The sequence below is a fragment of the Nicotiana tabacum genome, chromosome 19 (genome assembly GCF_000715075.1).
Source record: "Nicotiana tabacum cultivar K326 chromosome 19, ASM71507v2, whole genome shotgun sequence".
In the NCBI taxonomy this organism is placed as follows: Eukaryota; Viridiplantae; Streptophyta; class Magnoliopsida; order Solanales; family Solanaceae; genus Nicotiana; species Nicotiana tabacum.
Window position 1 is genome coordinate 72952537 of NC_134098.1, and position 20241 is coordinate 72972777.

The window sequence follows — 20241 nt, forward strand, 5'->3', positions numbered from 1 at the left end:
GTTCATCCAGTATTCCATGTTTCTATGCTCCGGAAGTACCACGGTGATTCGTCTCATGTGTTGGATTTTAGCTCAGTCTAGTTGGACAATGATTTGTCTTATGTTGAGGTGTCGGTGGCCATTTTGGACAGGTAGGTACGAAAACTGAGGTCGAACAACATTGCTTCAGTGAAGGTTCAATGGAGGGGTCAACCAGTCGATGAGGCGACTTGGGAGACCGAACATGATATGTGTAGCCGTTACCCTCATCTTTTCACTACTTCAGGTATATCTCTATACTCGTTAGAGGACGAACGTTTGTTTTAAGAGGGGGAGGATATAACGATCCAGCCAGTCGTTTTGAATATTATAGCCCCGATCCCCTATTTATTGCCTCCCATGTGTTATATTGTGGTTATGTGATTCGGGGTATTTGGTTTTGATTTCGGGTGAGTTTCGGAGTGAAATGGGACACGTAGTCCCTAAGTTGGAGGTTTAAGTTGAAGGAGTTGACCGTAATTTGACTTATGTGTAGACGACTCCGTAATTGAGTTTTGACGGTTCGAATAGCTCCGTATAGTGATTTTAGACTTAGGAGCGAGCCCAGATTGACTTTTTGAGTTGATTTTTTGTTTCTTTGTAAAGATCGTCACTTTGTTGTTCGAAATAGTTTTCTATAGTTTATATTTATGGTGTGAAGTTGTTTTGGCTAGATTCGAGCCGTTCGGAATTGGATAATCGAGGGAATGGCCTATTAGTAGATTGAGTTAGTGTGTTTTGAGGTAAATGTCTTGCCTAATTTTGTGTGGGAGAATTACTCCTTAGGATTAGTGTTATTTTGTGATAATTGTGATGTGTGAAAGCCGTGTACGCAAGGTGACGAGTGTTGGAAAGTGATTTTGGTGTACAGTCTATGTAGGGAAGGGCAAGGCTGAACCTATTCCTAATTCTAATTGGATTCTTATTTAGAAGTTACCCTTTTCAAATTAAAAAATATCAAATTTTTAAATGGCTGAGTTTTGTTTTTAGTCATAAAAGATTACTGATTTGCAAAAAAAGATACACTGGGCACCAAGGGTGGCTGATGTTACATGATTAGCTACTACTGAACTATGATCCATAGTTGGATCAGTACTAAAACTACTTACTACTGCAAAACTAGGATTCATAGATCAGGATCATGACAAAAACCATCTGTAGTACTATATGAAGGAGTGACAGAGATCCTGTTTCAGGATGAATTTACAACTGGGGGATTAGGGGGTGTATCAAAAACGCAAGAGTTGACAAGTCTTCGTCTCTCCACTCCTGCTTTGTCCGACTGGAAGTCATTGTAGACAAAAGACGGTGTTGTATCAAAAAGTTGTAGACTGTTGTTACATGATAACTTTGTACCATATTTCGCTAGGCCAGGAGTTTTTAATGAATCAATATAGACTATATTTTAGGTTTCTATCCTGTTATATAAACTAGTCTACGTGCACTTCAATGATGATTAAGTACAAAATTTGTATCTCAAACGATAACATTTTAAGTTTTTATCTTATAAAAATTATTAGTAAAGATACAAAGTGTGTTTTGGAATGTTTGTCGTTTTAATGTGAAATTGGAAAATTTAAATAAAAACTAATAACTTTGAAAAGAGATTTATTTGCTTTTATTATGTCAATATACAAGAAAATAAAAAATAATCGAAAAGTTATCACATTCCTAATTTCGCAATACAAGAAAAAATAGGTTCTTTAAATAATTAAAAAATATCAAATTAAACAATGAATAACAGAAAATAATGAAAATTTTAAGAACAATTATAATTTTAATTTTATCCAACATAAAATATACTTTTAAATAATAAAAATGTCGACCAATATTTCACTTAAAACTTTGTGCTATTATGATAGAAAAGATAGATAAATAGATTTAAGTCACATATAAGTATATCCTCCCAAAATTAAAATCACTGCTAAGTGCTAACTTATATCCTCCCAAAATTAAAATCATTGCTAACTTTTTCGGGGAACGATAGATAGATGATAAGAACAAATATCATTAAAAATCATGAAAAAACTTATGTGGGGATGGATTTAAATTTCTTCGAGACATTTGCATCTTGCAATACCTATTCTCCTGAGAGATGGTTGAGCTTTAGGACTTGGAATACCTTGTTGAAAGAGTTTCTAATGCTAAGTATTACAAGATGAAACATCCAGCTGTTACAAAATAATGGTCCTGTGGACAACCCCGTACCTGGAAAAGACTTATGGATATCAAAGACGATGGCGCTGAGAATTGCATTCTGTGGAAGATTGAAACGGGTGATGCATCCTTTTGGTCGAATAGTTGGTTTGGTAGAGGTCCTCTTGCCAAGGTGATATATCCAATTTACGAGAGCTTCCAGGCAGGGGCGTACGTAGAAATTTTTGCAAGCAATGTCAAAATATATAGAAGTACAAAAATAATAACTTCAATTATTATACTTCTAGACAAGAAATATTCTCTTTCAAATGTTTGCAGAAAAATGTGCTAGTTAATGTTTGAATCTCTGACTTATTAGAGCAAAATAAAGCATATACCAATGCACCGAGAGACAATTTATGTCAAGTGGTGTCATTGTTTCTTACTTATCTAGTTTCTCACAGTATTAATATATATATTTAGTAAAAAAATTCGACGAAGCGGTGTCGCGTGACACCGCTTCACTAAGAGTGCATCCGCCCCTGCCAGGCACACTAAAATTCATGAATTTCTGGTGGAGGGACATTGGAATACTGTTAAACTTTTCAATGTCTTTCTATGAACAGTGGTCCACACCATATAGGATATTGATATATATGTTGACATTGATGACTATCAGGTTGGCAAAAACCGAGGAAGCAAAGAAACAATTCCTTTGCAACTAAAATGACATGGGAAAAAAATTGTCCTTCAAGCTTTCTTTTTTGCATGTTAAGGGTGTTGTATGCCAGGATTTCCACAAATGACTTAATATAGAAATTTTGTGTCTAGAATATTCTGTAATGTACATAAAGAAGAAACCATCTTGCATCTACTCTGCCAAAAGCCAAATTGCAAAACAAATCTGGTCTTATTTTGGAAATTAGCATTGTGGGATTATAGTGAAACAATGGGACATTAGGCAAATGGTTATGAGCTTGTGGTTGTATAAACCAAAGAATATGATTCATGTTTCTCTTCTTCAGTGCCTACCAATAATGATCTCCTGGGAGATATATAGAAGAATAGGTATGGAGATATTGTTCATATGTTTGCCACGTTTATCATCCAACAAGTATGTAAATATTTAATTATCTTGCTAAATAGTCAATTTCACAAGGTGCAACTTCCTCACTCTTAGGATTGAGATGAGTATAGCTATGGAGAAAGTACAAGTTATCTCTAACCAAATTTGTGAGGTGGAATAAACCTCAAGAAGATTATAAGGGTAACCTCGGGTTTTAGAGGTGGTAACGTTATTAGGGACAGTAAAGGTTATTTTATTTTAGCTTTTGCTGAACAATATGGCCTTTGTAGTAACAATGCAGCTGAGGCCAAAGCCACATTAAGTGGCATCATGGCTTGCAACAACTTATTAGCGAGGGCACCCACTACAAAAAATCGGGATTATTGCGGCGGTTAAATAACGAAGGTTGGAAGGAACCGATTTTTTTTTTATTTGCTAGGGTTCATGCATGTTTGGGAGTGTAGTGATTTTTATCAATTTCTACTAATGTTTTTACCTCTTCTTTCTATTAGTTTTTAGTCTATTTAATTTTTTGTTATTTTTCAGTTCAATTGGTTTGATATTTAGATTGTAGTCAAATACGTGCACTTAATTTTGATATTTTTAGTTGTTGTTCAGTCTAATACTAACCTAAATTATTATATATGCGTTTGATAGGTAGCTGAAGTTATTGGGATTGACGTCGACAGTAAATAATTTGATAGGCATAGCTCTTATCGGTGTAAATTAACAAGGTTATATGAATTTTTTTGCACCACAATATTAATAGTTTTTTGTTTTCCTAGTTGATTTTATTTTCATTGTTGTCACTGCCTGATATTACTATTTTGCAGATTCTTCAAGCTATGAACAAACCTCTTATTCCTTCTATTTTACTTCCCTTGATTCAATTCCTCATCTTTTCACCCAATCGAATGCAGTAGTACATATCTTGAAATTGTGTTAATGGAATTAAGATCATACCTTGCAAGATTCTTAATTAAAAAGATTGAGAAACTTAGAAAGACTATGTAGCATTCAGTTCTTAATCTGAAGCAATGAACTTTGAAATCCATAGAGTTAGACAACAAATTATAATGAGTTCAATATTAAACTTGAAAGTTGAACCCATAGAGTTTGACAACAAAACTAAGAAAATATTAAATCCATTGCAGTATAATTCTATGCTCACAATACAACTTCATGTTCAGTGACTTTTTACTTAGGCCATCTACTGTAGTACATATTATGTATCAGCTACCTATATAAAGTACATTCTGACTGCTTCTATGAATTTGCCGTAGAAACCCTTATTATTAGCAGTAACTATCTTTTTCTGCATCATGATATTAACGTGATTCTTGAGCCATTCATGTCGAGCAAAAGAAGTCGCCGGTGTCGGGACGTGTTTCTTCAATTACCGTATTGTTAACACCATGAATAAATGAAGGCTGCTGTTGACCATCAATTGTTCCAATAATAGTTGCAAGACTACTGGAGAATATGGAATTACCATATTGTTTGTACAACGACTTAAACGTACATCCTTTGGAAGCGTGAGCACCAACACAAAATAAAGAGAGAATTGCGAGAACAAAGAAGAAGTCTACTTTTGTTGCGGCAGCCATGTGTGTAATTAGAACGTACAAGTGATGGAATAAGGTGTTTTGGGAAGTGATTTTGGTGTACAGTATTTATAGAGAAGGGCAGGGGCTGAACCTATTCCTAATTCTAATTGGATTCTTATTTAGAAGTTAGTTACCCTTTTCAAATCTTTCCTCGAAATTTTCTAAATGACTGAGATTTTAATGAATTAATACAGACTATATTTTAGGTTTCTATCCTGTTATATAAACTAATGAATTAATACAGACTATATTAACGTAAATTTGTACCTCAAACGATAATATTTTAAGTTTTTATCTTATAAAAATTACTAGTAAAGATAGAAAGTGTGTTTTGGAATGTTTGTCGTTTTAATGTGAAATTGGAAAGTTTTAATAAAAAGCTGATAATTTTAAAAAAATGATTTATTTGCTTTTATTATGTCAATATACAAGAAAAACAAAAAAAAAAAATTGAAAAGTTATCGCATTCCTAATTTCACAATACAAGAAAAAAAATAGGTTTAAGTAATTGTAAATGTCAAATTAAACAACGAGTAACAGGAAATAATTCAAATTTTAAATTTATCCAACATAAAATACATTTTAGATGATAATAAAATTGTCAACCAATATTTCACTTGAAAACATGACTATGTAGGTGCAATGTAGTGTAGTGTGCTGTTTTTGTAAGCAAATATTTCCTTATAATAGTATTGATAGATAAATAGATTTAAGTCACAATTGTAACTAACCGAGTCAGTAAAATCTTTCTTGCCATAATCATATTTGATCCTTTTTATAATGGTAGAATACTCAACTAACTCCTAAACTTGACGCGATTTATTCAGTGTATTTTTTGTAATTAGCCTTTACTTCTTAGATGTTGATGTGACAAATAGAGTGAATGCACTTCTTATTTATCATGTGAAAGTGTAAAAGAATTGAAAATTTAACTTTCATATATGGTATTTCCCAACGTTAATTTGCCACATCATTATATACTACTACAACTTATTTATTTTAAATTGTGTATTTATTTTTTTTCCACCCAAGTATGTAAATACTCGACTGTAACTCCATTATTTTTAGCTAAATAAAAAAACGTTGAGTCGAGTGAAGTTCAAATTGTATTTTTTAGATGCAATAACCTATTTATTTCAACGATGTATCTTATTGTCATTCAAATATGTAAAAAATAAGAACAATTACACTGTATATCACGCGACCCAATCCTATAACCAAAACGAGCCCATATTTTAGAATTTACCTGTTGGGACGCATATTATACAAAATTATAATAAGTGTATAATATCGTATAATATTGTATATTAGGTGTGTAAATAGTATTATACAACGTTACTCTTTCTATACGCGATTTCTGTTCGACTTTGGTGTAGTGGTCTTTCTTTTGAAGTAAATTCCTCTTTCACATTTGCAATTAGAGGTAATTTTGCTTTTTTGTGTTGGTGAAATACTGGAGTACATTATTATACATTCCATATACATATTTATACAAAGTTATACGTTTTTATACATGTACAATATATGTGAACTTAAAACTGAAATTTTTTCTCACTTTTTCTTGAACAATCAATGTATAAAGTCAATTTTTTGTTGATTTTTCTGCCAAATTGCGAACTTGCAGTAATTTTTTTTTGTTTCTACTAGTTAAAACTTGGGGAAGAAGAAAATTTAATTTTTTTTGAGTTGCATTATAGTTGGTTTGTATTGCTGTAGTTGCAATAGGAATGTATATGATCGATTTAAGCTGGTTGTGTGCAAAGAATAAAAGATCACATATAGATATATAAAGTTATATCCCGGCGATGATGTCATATTACGAGGGTTTCATGGGCTACGCGGATGAAAACTTAAAATGATGGCCATGCGGATGAAGAGCACCTACATGGACTGTACTTTTCTGCAATTATCTCTAAAAAAATATGGCTGTAAATCTATAATTTTTAACCGAATAATTTACTATAACAAAAATAATGGAGTTCTAACTATTTAAATTAGACCAAAACAGTACACTTAATTTAATTGAAGTTCAAATGTGTTCAGTTAAATAATAGGAGGACTGAAACTGTAATAATGTGATAACTCAGAGATCAAAACTACTATTTTTCGAACAAATAAAACGAAAGAAAGAAAGAAGGAAGCAAGAAAAATAAAGGAAAAAAGAAAAAGAAAAAAGAAAAGGGAACACTCCCTAGGGTTTAGAGGTTCTCACTTCCAAAACCCTAAGCTTTAGAAGGGCTTCAATTTCCTGGACGCAAAAAACCTTCTTTCTGGTGTAGTGAAAAGAAGAAGAAATAATAAAGCTTTAGCAGTGATTCAATAAAAGAGCTTCTTTCAAGTGTTGTGGAAAAAAGGGGAATGGGGATATTCGAACCGTTTAGAGCAATTGGATACATTACGACAAATGTTCCCTTCTCTGTACAGAGACTTGGCACTGAGACCTTCGTCACCGTTAGTGTCGGCAAAGCTTTCCAAGTTTACAACGTATGCCTTTTCTCCCTTCAACCTTGTCAAGTTCTATTTTTTTTTTTTTTGTGGGAAAAATTTAATCTTTTTTTCATTTTTGGAATCTGCAGTGCGCTAAACTCAATTTGGTCCTTGCTGGTAAGCAATTAATTTATTTGGTTGTGATTCTGCATAATTTCAGTATTTTCAGTTTTTCTCTAAGCAGTTTAATTCTTGAAATTTGTTAAATTTGAACTTTTGATTCTGTTAAAAATTTTAAATTTTATGGGACCTTTTGGTTTTTGGGGGTTCTTGGTTCTTGGGGGGGCGGGGGTGTTGAAGTGAGAAAGAACATTTCTTTTGGCTGGTAGGTGTAGGTTATGTGAGGTATTAGCTGTAGTTAAGGTTAAGTGAAGATTTTCTGGTAAATGATTTATGCCCTAAATAGGTCTCTTAAGTTACCCAGAGTAGGGTATCCATACCCGTATTTTACCCCTTAATACCAAACGAGGAGTCCCATTTCTGATGTCTGAGAATTACCGCGATGGACTTTGTCATTTTTTAATATCCTGTGGGCGATCTTAGACTGAAATAAATTTATGCACTCTTGAATATCTTCAATAGTTGTAGGCTGCAAAGTACAATGACAATGTGTTTTGAAGAAATTTGTTGTTTTTTTTTCTTCTTTTGAAAGAAGGAGTGTGAAACAGTTAACTATGTTGTGAACCTAAGAAGCCAAGAAGGAATAGCGTAAGACAGAGGCAGATGATATGACAGCACACATGGATTTCGGAAAATAGTTAAAGTTGAGCATAATTAGGGTATATATTATACCACACAATGTGTACCAATGAGTTGGGCTATCCACCAGAGTCTCAAACTTCAGTTTGATACCAGGCTGTTCTCACTGAATTCGCCCAATGAGTTGGGCTATCCACTGCTGTTCTCACTGAATCCCCCAATTTATCAAGCTACTTCTCTAGTAAAGGAATGGTTCAAGGCTGAGAAATAAGTAGATGAAATTTCAATAGACATTGAATGCATGACGGAATTATTATGCCAATTTTTGTTATCAATTTTCATTCATATTCTGTTCTGGTTAACATACTGGGCTTTAGAGCAGATGTAGTTCTTATTATTTTCTGCTAGCTATGTCACTTGATCATGCAAAACAGTGCTTATATTTTCTAGTCCTTTATAACTTAAGAACAAAAAGCCATTACTTTAGAGAGCGTGTCATTGAGTACATCAGTATTATACTGTTATGGCTTTAGGAGAAGACAACAATTCCTTTTCTTTGATGCTATCAGTTGAATCGCCAGTCGTATTCACTTCTTTCCATTGTGGTTTTGGAGCTTATTGCATTCTTTTCAATTTTATCCATATCTTGTCCTACGCTGCAGTAATATTCCTAATTTAGTCTAAACTTCCTTGAAGAGGTCACTGGCGGGAAATCTGGTTCTCTCGAAAAGATAAAATTTGGAACTAGGTTTCTTAAGTTCATAAAAATAAAACACATAAGTCATGTTTAACCTTTTGCAATCCCCTTTTGGGGATTCCAGAAAAGCTTCATTCGTTTAGATATTTAAATGAAGTTCCATTCCTTCTTCAGCAGTTTTACCATCTATATTTTTTTAGAAAAATAAATGATTCTGAGATGTTGTGCCTTTTTTGACATCCCACGAACTGTAATTAATCTATAACTGTAGGATGGGAGAATTAATGTCAGTTATGTTGGACCTGAACTTTTCACTTCAGGTTTTCTTTATGGAGTTCGATGTAAAATTTGAAAAGGGATTTATAAGAGGGCTACAAAAATGGATACAAGTTTTAAGAGCAAATTGTCTTCAGAAGGAGATGTGATAGATTGATCTATAGCTGAAAGACTTACTTGATTTGAGGAGAAATCCTTTGGTTTCAATAGCAGCTAGGTCTAGAGGGAAGTTATGAGAATGATGTTCATGCATTACTTCCATAGGAAGTTTAGCATGGTTAATGATATCAGTTATGCATTACAGTGTTTTGCGGCTCTGGAGTTGGGGGAAGGTCAAATTTAGAGGAAGGTCAATTGACTAGTAGGTGGAAAAGGCATATGTAAGAAGATCATTTCAGTAAAATAAGGGAAACAATATCTTTATAAAAGGTATAATAAGAGAAACAATCAGCTGCTGACAAAAAGAGAGGAAACGATGAGCTCTCCTCTTCTAGAAACAATGATCAGTTGAATTTTACTCATTACTAGTAGTTTTAATACTAGATTGCAGCCCATACTAGTTAGCTATACTGCCATGTCCAGATTGTTGTCAACTAAAAATCAACTATGCCTCAATGCCAAAGTATTTGGGGTTGGCTGTATGAATCCTCTGTATCCATTCCACTGTACCTGAACCTTTTTGTTCCAACATCAAGTAATTTGTCTTTTCTAGGCAAATTGCTGGTTTCTAAAACTTTAGGTTTTCTCTGAATCTCTCACTTTATCCCTTTACTACGTTCGTACAAGTCTCAAACCCGAACACTTTGGCAAACATCTGGCCTAATATAAGTGGTGTTCAGTCTATTGTGTGGTGGAAACGAGTTGTTACTAATCTTTAAGGAGTTATTTAGTGTCGTTCTTAAAACTTTTTCCTGCACTTCCTTGACATACATATTTTAATTATTAAAGGTCCTCAATTGCCAAAGAAGATTCGAGCTCTCGCTTCTTATCGTGAATATACTTTTGCTGCCTATGGGAGTGATATTGCAGTTGTTAAGCGTGCTCATCAGGTTTGCTTTTTCCTCTGAATGTATTAATCTTGATTAGGCTTTGTTGGAAATAGCTCTTTTTCCCAAAACTGTGCATGTTACTCAATATTGTTGAGGAGCCTTAACAATTGAAGCATTCCCACTCAGACGATCTAGATGATTGATCTTATTGCCCTTGTATCAGTTTGAGAAGAATGCCTTCGAACTCTCCGAAATGTGTTGAAGATTACTTGGCCTTGTGTTGGGCATTATTGGTATAATGTTACTTCTGTCATTGCGTCGTTCACAAAAACCCATGATCTTTGGAAAGCTTTGCTATAAATGTGGATGGGCTTTAGCTTCCTATAATTTATTGATGATCTGACAGTTTCTGGAGCAGGAGGATAGAAAGAGTTCGTCTGAGGCATCTGCCTTCAGGGGATCTCTTCTTGAATAATCCCCTTTCCTGATCTCTCTTTCCTTTTTCTCTTCTTTTGCTGGATGAAAGTCAGGTTTTGTTTCAAATGGTGCAAGGATTGGGTCCTCCTGCTCCTATTACCAGTTACTTCGCTGTTTCTTCTTGAATAATCCCCTTTCTTGATCTCTCTTTCCTTTTTCTCTTCTTTTGCTGGATGAAAGTCAGGTTTTGTTTCAAATGGTGCAAGGATTGGGTCCTCCTGCTCCTATTACCAGTTACTTCGCTGTTTCTTTCTATTTCATAGATTATTAGCACATTTTTGTCTTCTCCTTTATCCTTGAAGTATTTCGGTTCAGATTATTATTTTGGGCTTACATTTGAAGTTCAGCATGAAATAAGGGGCCTTTTTATCCTTTTCTGGTGCAATGATTCGCTATTCTTTGGTCAGGTGGCTACTTGGAGTGGCCATAGTGCTAAGGTCAATCAGCTGCTTCTTTTTGGTGAACACGTCCTAAGTGTTGATGTTGAAGGCAATATTTTCATATGGCAGTTTAAAGGTATAGACAAGAATCCTGCTCCGATCGGACACATAAAGCTAGATGATAAATTCTCTCCTAGCTGCATAATGCATCCAGACACTTATTTAAATAAGGTATGGCTTTTTTTTTTTTTTTGACTTTGAGTAACACAACAACTGAAGCATGTGTTGGTGACAGTAGTTAATGCAACCTCTCCCTCTCCTCCTGGAAACCCAAAATGAAAAAGCTAATGTAAAACATGCTTCTTAAAGGAAGAAAAAAGGTAGTTCAACTAGTTTCTTTGTTCCTATATGTTTCACTGGACAGATTTTTCACATTAAGTGGCTTGCAAACAGGTTATGGTAGGAAGTCAAGAAGGTGCTTTGCAACTCTGGAATATAAGCACAAAGAAGAAAATTTATGAGTTCAAGGGATGGGGATCTTCTATTACTTGTTGTGTTTCATCTCCAGCACTAGATGTTATTGCTGTTGGATGTGCGGATGGAAAGATTCATGTTCATAACATTCGTTATGATGAAGAGATAGCTACATTTAGCCACTCTACTAGAGGTGCTGTTAATGCCTTGTCATTCAGCACTGATGGGCAGCCGCTTCTAGCTTCTGGAGGCTCATCTGGTGTTATAAGCATATGGAATCTTGAGAAGAGAAGGCTGCACTCTGTCATCAGGGAGGCCCATGACTCCTCCATAGTTTCACTTCAGTTCTTTGCTAATGAGCCTGTCCTCATGAGTTCATCCGCAGACAATTCAATGAAAATGTGGATCTTCGATACAAGTGATGGGGACCCTCGTTTACTACGGTTTAGAAGTGGTCACAGTGCTCCTCCTCTATGTATCAAGTTCTATGCAAATGGACGTCACATCTTGTCTGCTGGTCAAGATCGAGCGTTTCGTCTTTTTTCTGTTGTTCAGGATCAACAAAGTAGAGAACTTTCCCAGCGACATGTGTCTAAAAGAGCAAAGAAGCTTAAGTTGAAAGAGGAGGAGATAAAATTGAAGCCTGTTATTGCATTTGATGTTGCTGAAATCAGGGAACGTGATTGGTGCAATGTGGTTACATGTCACATGGACACCCCACGGGCTTATGTATGGAGGCTTCAGAATTTTGTTCTCGGTGAACATATCTTAACTCCATGCCCTGAAAATCCAACTCCAGTCAAGGCCTGTGCTATTAGTGCTTGTGGCAATTTTGCTGTACTAGGGACTGCCGGCGGTTGGATTGAGCGATTCAATCTTCAGTCAGGAATCAGCCGTGGCAATTATATTGATCTGTTGGAAGGTAAAAGTGCTGCTCACAATGGGGAAGTAATTGGCATAGCTTGTGATGCAACAAATACCATCGTGATAAGCGCTGGATACCATGGTGATGTAAAAGTTTGGGACTTCAAAGGACGTGATTTGAAATATAAATGGGAGGTTGGGTGTTCCTTAGTTAAGATTGTGTTCCACCGTTCTAATGGTCTTTTGGCTACTGTGGCAGATGACTTAGTTATCCGTCTATTTGATGTTATTGCACAGAGGATGGTTCGTAAATTTGAGGGTCACACTGACCGTATCACTGATATGTGTTTTAGCGAGGATGGGAAATGGCTTTTGACATCCAGTATGGATGGGACTCTCAGAATTTGGGATGTAATTTTAGCTAGGCAGATAGATGCAGTACAGGTTGATCTGTCTATCACTGCATTATCTTTATCGCCTAATATGGATATCTTGGCCACATCTCATGTTGACCAAAATGGCGTCTACCTGTGGGTCAATCAAGCGATGTTCTCTGGAGCTGCCAGCTTTGCATCATACGGAAGTGGACAAGAAATAGTCAATGTTAAGATGCCGTCAGTTTCTTCTGCAAAAGATGGTGAAAACAATGATAACAAAACTATTGTTAAGCAATCGGAGTCCTCTGATACTTCCCAGTTTTTATATTCAGGTCATCAAATTCCAGATCTAGTCACTCTTTCACTATTGCCTAAGAGTCAATGGCAGAGCTTGATCAACCTGGACATAATAAAGGCCCGCAACAAACCCATTGAGCCTCCAAAGAAACCTGAAAGAGCACCTTTTTTCTTGCCTTCAATACCGTCTCTGTCCGGTGAGATATTATTTAAACCAAGCAAAGGTGCTAATGAGGAGAATAATACACAAAATACCGAATTGGAAAAGAACAGTAAGAAAACTGATCTTCCACTATCCAAGTTCTTGCAAATTCTTCAGTCATGCGCGGAGAAAGAGAACTGTAAGCTCCTCTCCTTCTCTTTATATGTATCTACTTTCCTTGTTATTGGACAGACTCTGATGACACGTTTTTTGCCTTTGCAGTTGCAACATTCACTGATTATATCAAAAGCTTGTCGCCTTCAACATTGGATATGGAGCTCCGAATGCTTCAGATAATAGATGACGACGACGAGCAGGAGCCTGAGAAGAGACAAGAATTGCAATTTATTGAACTGCTAGTGGATTACTTTATTCACGAGGTTTCATACAGAAACAATTTTGAGTATATACAGGCTCTGGTTAGATTGTTTTTGAAGGTAAATTCCTGTGTTCACAAGCTGTCTAGTTTTTATTCTCATCTCGACATTGGTGAGATTGTCAAGCTTAGGTCTAGAGAGTGTTCTGAGGATTCAACTACTGACATAAGCCTGACTGGTATTGGCTATTATCCCGCTTGGAATTTCTCTTTGATGTTTTCTGATTTTGACATTTTCATTTAACCCTCTCTTTTGTCCTGGCCAGATTCATGGTGAAACAATTCGGCGCCAATCAAAATTGCAGGATAAGGCAAGAAAGCTTTTAGAAGTTCAATCTGCAGTTTGGCAAAAAGTAGATAAATTGTTCCAAAGCGCCAGATGCATGGTCACATTTCTTAGCAACTCTCAATTTTGATTAATGTCAACATGACATCCTTTGGCTGTTGTAATGTAATTGCAATTTTGTTTTGTTTCAAGAGTTCATTTTGCCACTTCTGCTCATCTTTTCACTTTTGAATCCGCAATCCAAGTGCGGAAATGCTATCATGGCGTTATGATTAACTTGTATCCGACTGAAGAAACAAGAGTTATCGACAGAAGGAGTGAGATGTAATTAAGTCAGAACAAATTTATGAGGAGGAAATAGATTACTTTTTGTTGGTGATACGTGCTAGTGCTATTTTTCTGTTTCTCAATGCCAGTATTCTTTTTGCTTGCATAGGGGAATCTTGATACATATCGTTCTACCTCCTCCTCCTTGTTAAGTGATAACACCTTTTCATATACAAGACACATTTCCCTTCCATGTAACGCTCATGACAATAGCACCTGTTGGGATAACCAGTTAGCAGTGGCGGACCCAGAATTTTGTGCAAGTGGGTTTAATCTTAGAAGTACATAACTTTAGTCGTAAAATAGTAGTTGTCAAGTGGGTTCAAATGAAATATTTATATAAAATTTATGCAGCTTTAATCTTAATTTATATATATATATATATACAATATTATTTTTTGATGAAGCGGGTTCAGTTGAACCCGCTTGCCACCACGTGCGTCCGCCACTACCAGTTAGTACGATGAAAGTCACCTCTTAATGTAAAAATATTCTGAACCCGCTTGCTACCACGTGCGTCCGCCACTACCAGTTAGTACAACGAAAGTCACCTCTTAATATAAAAATATTTTAGAAATGATACCCTGTAGGAATTTGGCTATTTCAATCCTTCTAGTGTAAGATTTTGTATTCCAAGAAGGAATGTATGTTTACCCGAAAAATAGATAAAGTTGAATTTGTACGTAGTTCTAAGGATATATGGTATAACTTGATACAAATCATAGGAATAAATAGAAATATCAAATATGGATTGCAAAGAATGCAAAATAAACCAGGTTGGAAAGAAGATGATTTTTAGGACTAAGCACAATGAATCAATTAATGAAGTTTAAAAGAATAATCCTTGAATGTAAGAGAATATGGTGCTTGAATTACAATGTAAGCAAAAAACTGCCCTCTACAGAAGTGTAGCCATCCTCTTTATAGTGGAGGATCCTACTTTAGATATAATTAAAAATATATAGTGGAGAACCCATGATAAATCAGCTTTTCCCTAATTTCCGTCGAGATTCTCTCCCTTAGTGTGTTTGCAACGGCTCTTGTCTGTGAGCTCGAGCTCGATCGGCCTCGGTGCTGGTCGGTATTGCTTCTAGAACTCGATATGGACTCGGGATCAGGTGATGATTCGGACTCGGTCCCGGTTGACCTCTGCCCCTTAAGCTCAACCCATCTCGATATTACGAAGTCTTTCTTCGATCCATTATGTTTCGACCTCGATCAATCGTACGAATGCCGAAATCTATTTCGACCGTATACAGATAGTCCCCTCGTTTCTCGGGAAGGATGTGGTGAGAAACGGTATGTTTTCTCAATGGCTCGAATGGATTATAAGCTGACGTTCACATTGGCCTCGATCATGACGCATATGATAGTTGTCCCGTCGATTTAGTTTTTCAAGGCATTTAATGCATGTCAGATGGTGGTCGGCCACCACTGATACTGAACCGCCATTGCTTTAATCTATAAATAGCCCTTCCTTTTACCATTTACCACTTTTACATCTTCAATCTTCCAAATTTCCCAAGTTCCTTTTCGTATCCTCTGAGTTTATTCGCAAATCTGTGATTCCTCTTTGCAAAAGCCCTTCTTCAAAATTACCAAATCTTTGTCACTTTCTTCTATTCTCGATCTTTAAATTCGAAAATGGCGAAAACATTACAAACCATTCCTCAGAAAGAGAAAGCTTCATCTTCATAGTCTGCCGCCGACGAAACACCAGTAGAGCCACGACCCGAGGAGTGCGTTCCTGGGGCGTGTGTTCTTACCTCTGATTTTAAGGTCGATAAAGGCTCATCGGTTCCCGGCCGATATGAGCCAGTATCGAGGTACATGTGTTCGATAGCCGAGAGGCACCTCAAACAACTAAAGAAAGATTGCAATTAGGAGAACAAAGAAATAATAATCCCTTCTTCCGACGAAGATATCACCACTTACGTGAAAAAGGTTTTAAGTGTGTATACTTACCCTTTCACGTTAGGTCCCCTCGACTCTGTTATTATTGACTTCTGCCGTCAATACCAAATAACCCTAGGCCAGGTCCATCATTCTTTTTGGCGGATCATTATTTTTATTCGATACTTTGTGAACAAAATCGAGGGGATGTCGTTTACCCTCGACCATCTCATCCGATTGTACCGTCCTCGCCTTTTTCGAGGAGGGTTAATAAAACTTCAGCATCGGTCTACCAAGGCTATGTTCTCGAGCATTGACGAGGACAGGGATCGAGGCTGGATGGGCAGGTTCGTTCGAGTAAGGACTTCGGACCTGATTCCGGCCGAAGAGATGCCTTTTTCCGAGGAGTGGAATATGAAACGTAAGTGTAATTGTGCTGTTACTTCCTTCTATTTTGCCCTTTCATTTCTTTTCTCATCGATATTCCTCTTTTTGTGATGCAGCGGTTCCCTGGATGCCCGGAGCCGTTTTCGATCTCAAGAACTGGGTACGAGCTCTGGCTTCGACCTCCATATACACCGAGCGCTCATGGCGTGATTTGTCAAAGGGCCAATGGGAGGCCAAAAATCATGGTAAGCCCCTTTCTCGTACTTTTTGGTAGTTCGAACGAGATGCTTTTCATATACTTTAATAAAATTTTCCATATGTAGATGTGGGCAAAGATGCGGTTTTGAGGCCCTCGTTCGTCGAGGATGAGGCTTCGGCCTCTGTCCCAAATCCGGTGAATGATAATAAGAGGAAAAAAGCCTCTGTTCCCGAAGATCCAAAACCAAAGAAGCGGATGACTCGTAAGCCGAATAAGAATACCATTCCTTTGACCGTAGAATCAGTTCTGCGTCTAAGGGATAAAGACGAAGAAGAAGAAGAAAATAATGGGTCCGCACTGGCGGCCAGAGCGAAGAAGACCACCGACGTTCCACAAGTAGCTGGATCGATGGTGGTTCATAAGGCTCCGCCTCGAACTAAGGATACATCGGAGAAAGATTCGGGCGGAGTCCCCGAGTTGTTGGAGATCGAAGATGCTTCCCATCGAAGCCAATAGATGAGGGATATGTCTGAAGGGGCTCTCCTCGAATCTCTTCGAACCGAAGAGAATGCTCCAAGTGATTCACTTGGGGCAGTAGTAATCGAAGACTCACCCACCTTCCCTGCTTTTTCCGCAGGGGCGATTCGGGAAGCCCAAGCTTTAGGGGCCCTCAAACTAGACATGCCTCATGATGGAGAGGATCCTTTTCGTGACTTGTTTACTGGTGTCGAGGATATTGCCGATACTAGTGATGCATCAGATCTTTTTCACGGGATGCAGCAGGCTTTGAATCAGGTAAGCCTTAAATTATTTTGTTGGTATTACATTTATGTTTGCTTTTCCTTTCTAACTTTGTTTCTTCTTTCTTTACAGGTCGTGACAGTTTAGCGAGAAGTATGTTCTCGGTCCCGAACCGAGCTGCGTCGATACGAGGCCGACCTTCAACGGGTTACGGAGGAGAGGAACTCCCTAAAACTCCTCTTAGGGCAAATGGGAGAGGAAATAAAAGACCTCCGAGATGTGTTAGCCAAGGCTCACCAAGATCAGACCGATCTGTCCGAATAGGTAATAATACTTTTAAAAGCCTATGGGCTCGATGACGGAACGCTGGCTAATTGTTCGATCTCACAGCTGCAGTAGAAAATTGAGATGATCAGAAAACTCCGTGAAGAAGTCGATGTGATAAAAGCGGAGTCTTTGAATAGAGGAGAAAGGCTCGGTTCTAGCAAGAAGAATAGAGGAGCTCGAGGCTCGGTTGGCCTTTGAATTTGCCAAGGCCGAATCTGACGCCGAAAAGGCAAAGGCCGATGCGGATGCACTTGTGGCCGTCTATCGGGCCGATGCTAAAGCTGCCCAAGTCCAAGCAAGAGAGGCAGCCGAGACCGCCGATACTCGAGCACATTGGGTCGCTGAACTTGCTAAGTGCCGATCTCGGAGGGAGACCCTCGAGGAGATCCATGCTCGAGGTTTCGATCTCGCTGAAGAGATAAAAAGGGCTAAAGAACTCGAAGCTGATGATGAAGCCTTGGCTTCCGATGATGATGATGATGATAATGATGATGATGAGAGTAAGAGCAGGCCCGAGAATGGGGGGAGCCCGGTGGAGAAGAGACCGCTTCCAGAGATGACCAAGAAACTTAGCCCTTAGTTTCCACGTTGCAATCAATCATGTAAATAATCTTGTATATATAAAAATATCTTTTTCTTTTGCCGACTTGCTTCTGTTTTGTTTCTTGCCTTGTGAAGATTTTATTCATGTTTTCACAAGGATTTAGGCAATTTGATCGAATTTGGACTTTGTAGCCTTTATAACCGAGTGAGCGCTTACTCAAAATTGAAATAAGGTAGTTCATAGGCTTAGTAGTCGAGTTGAGTGATTGCTCAAACTTGAGATGATGTAGCCCTTAGGTTTATTAGTTGAGTGAGTGATTCGAATTCGACGTAATACAGCCCGTAGGCATAATAGTCGAGTGATTGTTTCGAACTCAAAGTAATATAGCCTGTAGGCGTAATGATCGAGTGACTGTTTCAAACTCGAAGTAATATATCCCGTAGGCGTAATGGTCGAGTGACTGTTTCGAACTCGAAGTAATATAGCCCGTAGGCGTAATGGTCGAGTGAGTGCTTGCTCGAACTTGAAATAAAAGTAGCCCCTAGGCTTATTAGTCGAGTGAATGTTTCTAACTCGAAGTAATATATCCCGTAGGCTTAGTAGTCGAGTGAATGATTCGAACTCGAAGTAATGTAGCCCATAAGCGTAATGGTCGAGTGAGTGTTTGCTAGAACTCGGAATAAGAGTAGCCCGTAGGCTTATTAGTCGAGTGAATGTTTCGAACTCTAAGTAATATAGCCCGTAGGCGTAATAGTCTAGTGAATGCTTCGAACTCGAATTAATGTAGCCCGTAGGTGTAATGGTCGAGTGAGTGCTTGCTCGAACTCGGAATAAGAGTAGCCCGTAGGCTTATTAGTCGAGTGAATATTTCGAACTCGAAGTAATGTAGCCCGTAGGCTTAATGGTCGAGTGAATGATTTGAACTCTAAGTAATGTAGCCCATAGGCGTAATAGTCGAGTGAATGTTTTCGAACTCGAAGTAATGTAGCTCGTAGGCTTAGTAGTCGAGTGAATGTTTCGAACTCGAAGTAATGTATCCCGTAGGTATAATGGTCGAGTGAATGAGTCGAACTCGAAGTAATGTAGCCCGTAGGCGTAATGGTCGAGTGAGTTCTTGCTCGAACTCGGAATAAGAGTAGCCCGTAGGCTTATTAGTCGAGTGAATGTTTCGAACTCGAAGTAATGTAGCCCGTAGGCGTAATAGTCGAGTGAGTGCTTGCTCGAACTCGGAGATTTATCTCAATCCTGTTTGCATAATAAATCTAGAAATAGAGGAATTTTTCTTGGATATAAGATATCGGTAAAGAAGAGAACTTTCTTTGCAAGTCATTATACATGTGTTCATGTTTTGCATCAGGGCTCGAGCCAACTACATGAGCATGGTTCGTTTTGACCATTTGGCTCTTACAACTTTTCCTATTGGAACCCTGTTTTTACGAAATAACTTTCTTGCATCAGAACTTGATATATTTGAGGGCTAATGCCCCCAGTATTCGAGGTCGATTGTAAAGAGGCCTCGTATACTGTCGAATTGTTTCTAAGTTTAGCACGATCATTGGTTGCCTCATTAAAAACCTTGCTGAAAAACCCATTTAGGATAAAACCGGTGTAAGGGAAAAAGAGTGCAACGCGTGCTTTTAGACCTAAGGCTTCATATTGAAGTATCCATCCTAGCTCCTGATCGGACTCCTGCAGGGGTTAGTTTCGAAATGTAAACGAATATGGGAGGGTCGTACCTTAGCAGTAGTATCGTTTTAGGACATTTTTGTAAACGAATATGTAAACCAATTTCTTGATAGTTGTTTGTTGTTTATAATACCGAGCTTGTATGATCCTTTTACGACATTTTTGAGAACCTGATACGGTCCTTCCCAGTTCGGTCCTAGTTTTCCTTCGTTTGGATTTCGGGTACTGAGGGTGACTTTCCTTAGAACTAAGTCCCCGAGTTTAAAATGGCGAAGCTTGGTTCTTCGATTATAGTATCTTTCGATTTGCTACTTTTGGGCGGCCAATTGGACGAGAGCAGCTTCTCATTTTTCATCCAATAATTCGAGGCTAGTGTTCATGGCCTCGTTATTTGACTCTTCTATTGTATATCGAAACCTGGCACTGGGT

At 37.6% G+C, this 20241-nt stretch overlaps 1 protein-coding gene across 2 annotated transcripts; it reads left to right on the top strand.

Annotated features, from left to right (window-relative positions):
• The first annotated feature begins 6904 nt into the window (after positions 1–6904).
• Positions 6905–14087, top strand: LOC107792024 (uncharacterized). 2 transcript variants are annotated; one of them, XM_016614198.2, is made up of 7 exons: positions 6905–7311; positions 7404–7431; positions 9935–10035; positions 10860–11063; positions 11286–13185; positions 13269–13483; positions 13689–14087. In XM_016614198.2, exons 1-7 carry the CDS (start codon positions 7186–7188, stop codon positions 13836–13838), a joined length of 2724 nt encoding a protein of 907 aa, XP_016469684.2. In that variant the 5' UTR covers positions 6905–7185; the 3' UTR covers positions 13839–14087. The 2 variants fall into 2 exon arrangements, with proteins under 2 accessions (XP_016469684.2, XP_075094101.1); XM_075238000.1 differs by having other exon boundaries at positions 6909–7311; positions 13269–13601.
• The last annotated feature ends 6154 nt before the right edge of the window (positions 14088–20241 follow it).